The 11,774-nt window shown below is 32.9% G+C and overlaps 1 protein-coding gene across 1 annotated transcript; it reads left to right on the plus strand.

The window, feature by feature from the left end:
* The first annotated feature begins 510 nt into the window (after window positions 1-510).
* LOC122043746 (inositol-tetrakisphosphate 1-kinase 5-like) lies at window positions 511-7,210 on the plus strand. The gene is made up of 3 exons (XM_042604334.1): window positions 511-773; window positions 880-931; window positions 6,875-7,210. Exons 1-3 carry the CDS (start codon window positions 511-513, stop codon window positions 7,208-7,210), a joined length of 651 nt encoding a protein of 216 aa, XP_042460268.1.
* The last annotated feature ends 4,564 nt before the right edge of the window (window positions 7,211-11,774 follow it).

The following is an 11,774-nucleotide window of genomic DNA, read 5'->3' on the forward strand; positions in this document are numbered from 1 at the left end:
AAGAGTGAGCTAGCTAGCCCTAGTACCGGAGTGACAAAACATACCGCTGGATCCCGATTGATCGTCGAGCATGCCTTAGACTTGGTGAGTTTTCAATTTTAAAATTCTATAAGAGTTTTGTACCTAGAACATACCGCTGGAAATATTTACACAGCGACCTCCTACTTGTTGGGAGATTTTACCAAGATACACAAGTCAAAAGATGACAACTTTATAGATCGTCGATCGTTGGCATTAGTCGTAAGAATCTACACTTGAATATATTTAACTATTAACAATGATTATTTATCATTTTAGTAAATATCTGACAATACTTTTTTTTAATATAAATAGAAAAAAATTGTTGCTAGGGTTGCACAGGCTTCTTAGCCTAGTTTAGAGGGAGGTGAGGAGCAGACTTTATCCACTAACCAGATAAATGAAATTTATTATGATGTGGTTGGTGGAAGGAAAAAGACCTCCACCCTATATGGTCTTGTGGCCAAGGCGAGAGTTGTATATGATCAGGCGATGACTCCTAGGGCCAAGGGTCGTCCCAGCACATCATCAAGTGCATCCGAATCATCTGCTAGAGTAGACACCTTAGAGCAAGAAAATGCAGATTTGAAGACCCGACTCTTGAGCTTGGAGGCAGAATTTCGAGCAGAGCGGCAATTCCGATTGGATCTTAAGCAAATTGAGCGAGATATGCAAGCCTTGTTGGATCAAATGAGTGCAACACCACATCGTTTTGCCTCTCAGGAGACTCAAGACTCTAGTAATTCCCCTGATCCGTAAATTGCCATAGGTATCTTGATGTTTAACTTTTAATCTTTTTTTGTTCACTAATTTTTTTTTGTTTCATGAAACTATATCTAACATTGTATTATATCTTTTCAGGAACGTTGATATCTATACAACACCATCATCATATATCCAAATTAGCATTCAGGTATGTAAAATAAATTTATAATATTAAATTTAATATGTTACTAATAATTATGTATTAGTTTGTTCTTTGTTTTATTAATAATCTATCGTATTAAAATTTTTACAGAATTGATTACTACTCGCTAGTTTAGGATTGGATTTTCTTTGCTAGAAGGTGTTGTATTGTGTTTTTAAATTTCAGATATTGTAGTACTACACAATCAGGTGTTATAGTTGGAGATGTTGGATATTTATCTTTGTTTTTTTATTGGATATTTAGTTTTAGTTTTGTGCTTGGATTATTGTTATTGGAGATGTTGTAGTAATGGATTGTGTATTGTGCATGTATTTTGTATTGTCATTGTCTAATTGTGTATGTATTGTGTTGTTTGAAAACCATCGTATGTGATGGTTTAGATTGATATGAAATGTAAATAAAGATGACTGCAGAAACAAAATGTTGCTGTTGGAATTTCCAGTATTAGAGACGGAATATTAAAATTCCGTCTCTAGTCTCTAATATTAAAATTCCATCTCTAATTAGAGACGGAATTTTAATATTCCGTCTCTAATTTCTCCTCAGAAATTACTGTTCTAACGATAACTAGCGACGAAACTTTAATTTTTCGTCGCTGAGTGCCCTGAAATTGTCTGAAATATCGATACCATGCGACGGAACATTGAAATTCCGTCTCTAATTAGAGACGGAATTTTAATCTAATTTAGAGACGGGATTCTATGGTTAGCGACTGATGATTAAATTCCCATCGCTAAAATTTTAGAGACGGAATGTATATTCCGTCTCTAAATAGCGACAGAATATTAAATTCTGTCTCTAAATATAGTCAACCACAAAACCCCTATCGAAGTAGTGATTCCATCGCTAATCAGTCTCTAATCTAGTTTAGCGACGGAATAGAGACGGAATATTCCGTCTCTAATGCTACATTTTTTTGTAGTGTCTTAGTCTCCTGATTCTATAAATGAGCTCAAATATTTTTTTTGACATAGGATGATTTTTTTCACATCTAGGTCAATTAGATGAATTTTAATGTTCGTTGAAAGTGTTAGAGTTTTAAATCAAATTGATCTAGTTAAACTTGTTAGATTTACAAAATAATGTTTGAGTGCTCAGAACGAGGCAAAATAAGATTGTATTCTTCATAAAGTTCTCATGATTATATCCATGAATTAAAAATAATTTTAGAGCCACTATATTTTGATTTTTGAATTTTTAAACTTGAATTAAATTTTTCGGACACATTGGTCTTTGAAAAATTACTGAGAAAAATAAATTAAATAAAAAAAATATTTGAGGATATATATAAAATCAGGATAAATAGAGGAGCACATAGGAACTATTTTCATCCAATTCTGAAGTCTTTAGGTGCATTAACCGGGTTTTTAGGAAATTATAAACTTTCCAACAAATCTGCGAATTTGTTGGAAATATTTCCAACAAATCTGTGAATTCGTTGGGAATTTCAAATAAATTCGTGATTCGTTGGAAAGTTTGTAATTTCTTAAAAACTTGGTTGATGGGCCTAGAGACCTCGGAATCGGATGAAACAAGTTTCTATGTGCTCCTCTTAGTCTCCTGATTCTATAAATGAGGTCAAATATTTTTTTTTTGCCATAGAATGATTTTTTTCACATCTAGGTCAATTAGATGAATTTTAATGTTCATTGAAAGTGTTAGAGTTTTAAATCAATTGATCTAGGTGAACTTGTTAGATTTACAAAATAATGTTTGAGTGCTCAGAGCGAGTCAAAATCAAATTGTTTGCTTCATAAAGTTCTCATTATTATATCCATGAATTAAAAATAATTTTAGAGCCAATATATTTTGATTTTTGAATTTTTAAACCCGAATTAAATTTTTCGGACACATTGGTCTTTGAAAAATTATTGAGAAAAATATATTAAGTAAAAAAAATATTTGAGGACATATATAAAATCAAGATAAATAGAGAGTACATAGGAACTAGTTTCTTCCAATTCCGAAGTCTTTAGGTCCATCAACTGAGTTTTTAGGAAATTGCAAACTTTTCAACGAATCTCGATTTTGTTGGAAATTTCCAACGAATTTGCGAATTCTTTGGAAAGTATTCAATTTCTTAAGAACTCGGTTGATGGGCCTAGAGACCTCGGAATTAGATGAAACACGTTCCTATGTGCTCCTCTTTGTCTCCTAATTCTATAAATGAGCTCAAATAGTTTTTTTGATATAAGATGATTTTTTTTCACATATAGGTCAATTAGATGAATTTTAATGTTCATTGAAAGTGTTAGAGTTTTAAATCAAATTGATCTAGTTGAACTTGTTAGATTTACAAAATAATGTTTTAGGGCTCAAAACGAGGCGAAATCACATTGTATGCTTCATAAAGTTCTCATGATTATATCTATGAATTAAAAATAATTTTAGTGCCAATATATTTTGATTTTTGAATTTTGAAACCTGAATTAAATTTTTCGGACACATTGGTCTTTAAAAAATTACTGAGAAAAATATATTAGGTGAAAAAAATATTTGAGGACATATATAAAATTAGGATAAATAGAGGAGCACATAGGAACTAGTTTCATCCAATTCTGAAGTCTTTAGGTCCATTAATCGGGGTTTTAGGAAATTGCAAACTTTCCAATGAATCTCGAATTCGTTGGAAATTTCCAACGAATATGTGAATTCGTTGGAAATATTTCCAATGAATCTGTGAATTCGTTGGGAATTTCCAACGAATTCGTGATTCGTTGAAAAGTATGTAATTTCTTAAAAACTCAGTTGATGGGCATAGAGACCTTAGAATTGGATGAAATCAGTTCCTATGTGCTCCTCTTAGTCTCCTGATTCTATAAATGAGTTCAAATAATTTTTTTTTTTTTTGACATAGGATGATTTTTTTCATAACTAGGTCAATTAGAAGAATTTTAATATTCGTTGAAAGTGTTAGAGTTTTAAATCAAATTGATCTAGGTGAACTTGTTAGATTTACAAAATAATGTTTGAGTGCTCATAACGAGGCGAAATCAGATTGTATGCTTCATAAAGTTCTATTATATCCATGAATTAAAAATAATTTTAGAGCCAATATATTTTGATTTTTGAATTTTTAAATCCGAATTAAATGTTCGTACACTCATCCGTTGATATTACCGACGCTCGACTGCATATAGTCCCTCTCGGAGACTCATAAGTATTAAAATTATTACATTTTAACCTATCTTACTTATTTAACGTTGTTTATTTGTAATTTTATGATAGATTTGAAAATTCAGTAAGGGTTGTTTGCGAGATTAATCAAATTGTGAATAATTTTTGGAGAGGAGACTCAATGTCATACTCAAGCACTCCAGCACCGACAAAAGAACTTTGGTGGTGCGAGTTTAAGGTATAACTAATTTATTTTATATATAAAACAATTAAGTTAATGTATAATCTATTTTTTTTTTCATTTCAACAGTTAAGTTATCTACTTGGGACCCTTATTATGAGATGGAAATTAAAAGAATTTTCAAAAAGAAATGTGGTGATCATATTCGACATGTATTAAACCATGCCAAAAGTTGTCAAAAAAAAGCCTGCCTTAATCACGTCGGACAATTGTGTTAAGATCTGCAATTTTTGATAAACTGATGAGTGCAAACAAAGAAGTTTACAGAAAAAAATAAATCAAGCTTATAATTCTAGAGACTCACGTGCAATATATGCAGAAGGATCTATAAATATTGAGGAGCATTCACGTAGATTAGTAAATTTTCAACTCTACAATTAGTTTTTAAATATATTTCATGTTATTATATTATTTCTAACCATATTATTTTTAGTCTAAGGATTTGGGAAAAGAACTCGATTTTATAGACACTTTTGTCCATACTTTTCAAAAAAAAAAGATAAGACTTGGAGCGGAGATAGAGCTAAAATAATGAAGGTTTGATTTAATCTTTAATCTTAATTTTTAACTTAAATTTTATTACTTATCTATTTCCCCTAATTAAGGTTTTAATTTTTCATTGGAGAGATATGATGAGCTATCGTTATCACAGAGAAGTTCAGGTGATGGTGATAATATTGAGAGATTTGAACTGTCTGTTACTAATAATTAGATTTATGGTTGGAGGTAAGTGGGAGAGTCAAAGGGGGAAGGATAATAGGTATGAGTTCTATGAGTAGAATCCATAATGTTCCTCGAAGATCTTTATCTTCTTCTACCCACCCGTAGTTACGACACATATTCATAGCTTAATTGAAGAGGTTGATAATTTGAAAGACATAATATCTCAAAGGGATCAACAAATTTTATAAATTAAACAACAAAATTCACAAAAAAGATTTGGATATGATTGAAATGCGCAAACAACAAGCCTTTCTTTTGCAACAATTTCAACAATTTAGATCGGGTCCAAGTTATATTCCTCCGGGTATTGGTGATGATGTCAACGATGATGATGATGCCACCGATGATGTTGATGATGATGCATGAGTGTTTATAATTAAAAATTTTGAATTCTTTTATTTTATTGATTTTTTAAATTCTTTATTTTTGTATTTTGATTAGTATTGTTATTTTTGTTTCAAATAGGGTTGGTAGGTGAAGATGATGGTGGTATTGATGTAAAAATATGTAAGTCTTTACCTATTTATTTTTGTGTTGGTTTATAAGATCTTCTTTTTGTTTGTTTATTTTTTGACGTAGGTAGAAGAAGGAATTGGATTGAGAACGATCTCCACGAGATTATCTTCTACTCTATCTTTTTCATGTTTTTGTATGAGATTGGAATCTGGATAACATGTTTGTTGTAACTTTGTTGTAGTGTTTGGTTTAGGGTGTTAGTTGTAATTGTATATTGTTCTAATTTGTATTGTTGGATGATGATGTTTGTTGTATTGTTAGTTTTATGTTCTTAGTTTAGGTTGTATATGGAACATGTTTTGATGATGTATATGTTTGGGTTTATATTATTGATGTTTGTATTCATTTTGTTGTACACTAATATGTTAGTTGATATTTTGTTTATATTTGTGTTATGGTGTTTAGTTGTGTATTCAATATATATTAAATCTATTTGGAAAAAATTGTAATTGGAAAAAATTGAATGGGTATGGATTTTTTTGTTTACTTTTGGGACTAATTTTACAACGAAATTAGATTCGTTGGAAATATCATATTTTATTGAAATATTGTAACAAATATATATTTTTGTTGGAAATTTTCAACGAATTCTTCTTTTTGTTGGGAATTTCCAACAAAAATAAGAATTCGTTGGAAATTACCAACGAAAAGTAAAGATCGTTGGAAATTTCCAACGAATTATTCTTTTTTTTGGAAATTTCCAACGGAAATATAAATTCATTGAAAATTTCTAATGAATCATTTTTTCGTTGGAAATTTCCAACAAAAAAAAAAGAATTCGTTGGAAATTTACAACGAAAATATAAATTTGTTAGAAATTTCCAACGATTCATCTTTTCATTGGAAATTTCCAACAAATTTTGATCTTCGTTGGAAATTTCCAACGAATTCTTCTTTTCATTGGGAATTTCCAACGAAAATAAGGATTCGTTGGAAATTTCCAACGAATATGTATTTTTGTTGCGAATTTTTTTTTTGTAACTTTTGCAACAAATAATCATTTGTCGTAAATTTATTTGCAACGAATGCATTTTTTGTTGCTAATTTGCGACAAATTTGGGGTTCGTTGCAATTTTTTCTGCCGACATTTCCAACGAATATTTATTTTCATTGCAAAATTTCCAACGTATATTGTTTTCGTTGCAAAATTTCCAACAAATTTTCAATTTTTCGTCGCAAATTTTTTGGGACGGCGTATTTGCAACGAATTTGTTTCATTGCAATTTTCGTTCAAATCCAATTTCCAATGTTTTTTTTTAATTTGTTGCACAATTTGTCCCTAAGTGACAGTATTTTTGTAGTGAATTCACAACCGCATTAGCATGTTGTAGTTGGTCTCCCAAATCGATGTTCCTAATGGGACAGAGAGCATCGGGGTCCCGAAACAAGTGTTGGTTGATGACTCCAGCCATGATCCCCTCTCTGAGACAAAAGACCTCTGGTTCCCCATCATAGACAAACCCCATATCTTCGTTGGCAGCATTGAGTCTCACACGATCACCCTTCTATTCCATCCAATTGGCCTGCTCAGGCCTAAACCTCCTGTGGTTTTTCAGGAGTTCGTCAATCACGGCGGCGTCATGTTCAAGGTGTATGTCGTAGGAGATTACGTGCAATGCGTGTGCAGGCCCCGGCTGAAGGCACAGGCCAATAAGGCCAATGCCTAGGGCCCCAATAAAATAAGGGCTCATTAGTATTAATTTTTTTTAAATATGTTTAATAATTGACAGTTAATTCTAATTAAAACTCTATTTAGTATTGAAGCTTGAGTTCAAGAATGTGCTTCGATATCCGTGCACAGTTGTGCACACTGTACACCATTTATTCCAACGGAAAAAAAACTTCAATTAATTATATATTTATTACAATCATTATATTCTCCTAGAATCCTATATAAAACTATCACTATAGAATTTGATTTGCTCATATTCTCATTTTTTAAGTCTCATCCTTTATAATCTGTATTTTTTTTGTCCTTCATCATCTCATCGCATTCCTCAATCGCCGGGTAATATTTTTTTCAATCTTTTCTTCATTTTTGAAATGCTCTTTATTGTTCTGTATAAATAATAAATTATGAATGAAATGGATCCAAATATCGTTGGAAAAATATATTATTAGCAATTGTATGATTTTTTTTTCATGTTCCTCGATGCAAACAAATTACTACCATTGCAAACTTTATTTATGCACTTAAAAAATCATACAATATAATTCTGATTTATTATATATTTGTTAAGTACAGTTTATTATAAAATATAAACTACTTAAATTAATCGATTCAATTCAAATTTAATATTTTATATTTTTTATTAGGTAATACTTAGCAATCTGTTTGAAATATCATCAAATTAAAATTACATGGCGTAAATCACGTTTTATTGTTCATTTAATTCTAAATAATTTTATTTTGATAAAATAATGACTTATGTTTTCTTTTTTATTATTATTTTAATATAAATATGTCTATGAAAAAAATATGATTCTGAATATATGAAACGTTGGAAAAAAAAAATAGAAGAATATATTCAATCTACACGAACGATAGATTTATTATTAATAATCAAAATCAAAACTAAGAAAATAATATAATTAAAAATTTAAATGAAAAACTAATTGAATTTTCACCGGATGATAATACTTAAAATGAAATCTATCAAGAACTTTCTAATGATCACAAATCAAATTCATCAAATATTAATATTAATGAAGAAAATAATTATTATAATTTAGAAGAATAAAAAGACGACTTAATAGATCATGAAGATAATTTTTTTTAAATAATATTGATGAAATTATTATTCAAAATATATATGATCCAACACAATGCAAAAATATAAATACAAATTTAATAAATTTATTAGTGAAAAGGGTCCAATAAGAAAAATCAATATTTCTTTTCCAAATGATGAATATTCTAGACATTTTTCTATGATCCAGTGATGAGAAGATGAAGAAGAAGGCACACTGGAGATCTGCGGAGGACGATAACGAGTTGAAGAACTTTTGGAACACGCCAAGAAGGAGATCTCCAGATTTAGGTAGGGAACCCCTTGCCTAAGTGGAGAAATCGCCGGAGGAAGGGAATCCCCTTAACCTCTTAGGTGGATGGCTCGTGGAGGAAGAGTGGCCGGCGGTGAGGACTGAGGAGGTGCGGTGTCGCCATCGGCGTCGAGTAGAGAAGACGCGCTATGTGCGATCGGGGTGAAGAAGCACGATCCCTTGTACTTCGTCAAATTTCTACTATAGCTTCTCATTGAGTTTGAATGGACGGCTAAGGGCTGTATCAATTCAGAGCCTCAGATCTTAATTAATGGCGGTGATCTACCGTTCTTTGACTTGGGTGAATTAAATCTCATATCGCTCCTGATCTTGGATGAATAAACAGTCCAGATTGCTCTAGATATTGGTGTCCTTATTTAAATACAAATTTGAACTCATTTGACTTGGATCCATAATCTTGGATGCCTACAAAGGATACATTTGAATATAGACAAAATGATACAAATGTGATTTAATTTGCATCGACGGCTAAAACTAAATATAACTTATGAAATATGGTATAAATATACAAATATAAAATTAACAAGAGAAGATTAAAAATATAAAAATAGAATCTTAAATTTTATAATAAAATGATATCACGGTGAGGGCATGTCCATGATACCCACGTGCCCATGCCTCCGCAAACGTCACGTAAATTGGGAAAGCTTCGCATATATGAGATATAAAAAGGCTAGCGCACAAGAAAAGAAAAGAAAAGAACGGCATGAGGCAATCTCTATTTTTGGGAAAAGAGAAGAGCATTCAAAGGGTAAGGGATTTAGTTCGTGGATTTTACGTAGAGGTTCATTGTGATCTTCTCACCGACAACAAGTTCTTCCAAAGAGGTTCATTGTGATTTTCTCACCGATGACAAGTTCTTCAAATTCAGCAGTATGTTTTATTTGTTTTGTGCAAATTCTTTTTCCCTACAATGGTATTAGAGCATGCTTCGGTAAATTCTTTTTCCCTACAATGGTATTGGTTTGGCTGAGGAAAATCCCTCAAAACAAACAAAGAACCAAGAAAGAAATCACAATTCGCGATTTCTGCCGTGCGATTTCTACAGTCACTGAGAAATCACGATTTGCGTTCTCCTATTGATGGGCACCACTAGAAAATTGCATTTAGTGATTTCCCGAAGAGAGTTGCGGGGAAGCAACTGCGTCATGACAGAGGTCGTGTCACGTAGGGAAAATGTGACAGTGTCGCAATTTCATCATCGTCAGGTGCAAAGCAACGAGCGGGAACACAAACGCGTAGGCGACTGTGTCACGGACCGACGACTGAGCCTTTGGTCGGCAACCGTGTTGTGGGTCGGCGATCGAGCCTCTGGCCGACAACCACGTTAATCACGATAGAGGTTATCATGTTGGTGCAATTTGCACTAACGGTCTAACTCAAATTTTAATAAATAACAAGTGAGTTAAGTATTTTTATAATCTAATGCATTTATCGAGCGTGCAAGGATTAACGAGTATAGGGGACCTGACACCAAGATGAAACTCAATTAGGTCTGAGGACCCGATAATTAGTACGAAGCCCAGATAGATCAAACGACCAACTTGACCAACTTGATATCTGATAGGAAGTCTGGCTGGGTTCGTGGGACCTGACAGCTGGCCGAAATCCAATTGGGTCTGTGAACCTAACAACTGGCGAAAAAACCTGGTGGGTTGAGAGGCTAGCCAATAGACTGCAAGTTGGTATGTGAAGGTAAGTCATTGGAGGAGAGAGTTCTATAGAGGACAAGTCAAAGTTTGGATTTTAGGCGTTGGTCTAGTTTAGGTCCATTTTGGATTTTCTAAACTGATACCCTAACTAGTTCCTGGTCTTGGAAGGATAGACACTAATTATTACTGCTTATTATTATTGTGTTAACTTTATTTTGCAGGTTAAATATTTTTGTGTTGGACTAACATATTTTGCAAAGCAAAAGAAGTACAAAGTGTCTCAGGTGAACAGTATCCGAGGAGCCTTCAGGAGCTTTAAAGGTGCTTTGAGTTCTGTTCATGGAAAGCGCCTTCGGGAGCTTGGAAGGCGCCTTCAATCAGATAAGGTAGAAGGCTTTGTCATCGATAAGAAGCAGTTTTGTCGAGATAAAAGTTTGCCTATAGAAGGCGTGTGCGCTATGGAAGGCACCTTCCACACTCTATAAAAGAGTTGCTCAACCAAGCCTTCATAAACATCTGTTCTACAAGATTCTACGCATCCGTTTGGCATTTTGACTACTCCAGCTTCTTGCTGCTGCTTTACTATGACGCTACTGCGCTCGACCACTACTGAGGAGCCGTCCAACACCAAGCCTAATCCGATCATCTATGAAAGTATTGGGTAACGAAAGTTAATTTTGTACTTAATTTTTGTAGAAAAAGAAAGTATAGCATGTTACATTTATCCTATTTCTTTTATACTCGATTTCTTCTTCCAACGGTTCTAAAAGAGGTCTTTAGAAAATTATCCATCGATAGGTCCGCAGAACCTAGGTTTTGGAGTAAGAGTCGCTGAAGAATCCGAATCTAGTAAACCGCATGGGTACTTGTATTTTAGCTTTTTGTTTCTGCATTTTAATTCCACTGCGTACTCACTTTTCAAAACAAAAACAGAAAGTTTTAAAAAATCACGTGATTCACCGCCTTCTTACGTGCATCTCGATCCAACAATTGGGTAGCAACACAAGTCTCAAGCATCGACGATCATGTCAGGTGGTTGGCGATTGACGTCCGAACTGGCGAGCACTAGCGACCGCATCGGGAGGCCGAAGATAGGAAACTGTCGACTGGTAACCGTGTTCGTTGTAGTAGAAAAATCATGGCATGGGCAGAGACATAGTAGCATGGGCATGTGAGAAAAAGTTTGATTTTAATTAATCAAACAAAAGAAAAAAAAAACGTAAAGAAACAATTAGAATTGGAACCGGTCTGCTTCAAATCAACTATTTGAACAGGACCAATTTGGTCCAATCAGACCCCGATTTAGCTCAAACAATTGGTTGGTTTAATCAGACCATTTTGGTCCAATAAGACTAATCTGGTTCAAACCATTGGTTGGTTTAATTAAACCAGTTTGGTCCAAACTAGAACCGGATTCAAATCGGTTCATTTATTCAAACCTATTTGACTTAGTGAGACCAAATTGAATCATATTGGTCAGAATTGATTGAATACGTTTTGGTTTGATCAAGAAGTT

Source organism: Zingiber officinale, chromosome 2A (genome assembly GCF_018446385.1).
Source record: "Zingiber officinale cultivar Zhangliang chromosome 2A, Zo_v1.1, whole genome shotgun sequence".
Classification (NCBI taxonomy): domain Eukaryota; kingdom Viridiplantae; phylum Streptophyta; class Magnoliopsida; order Zingiberales; family Zingiberaceae; genus Zingiber; species Zingiber officinale.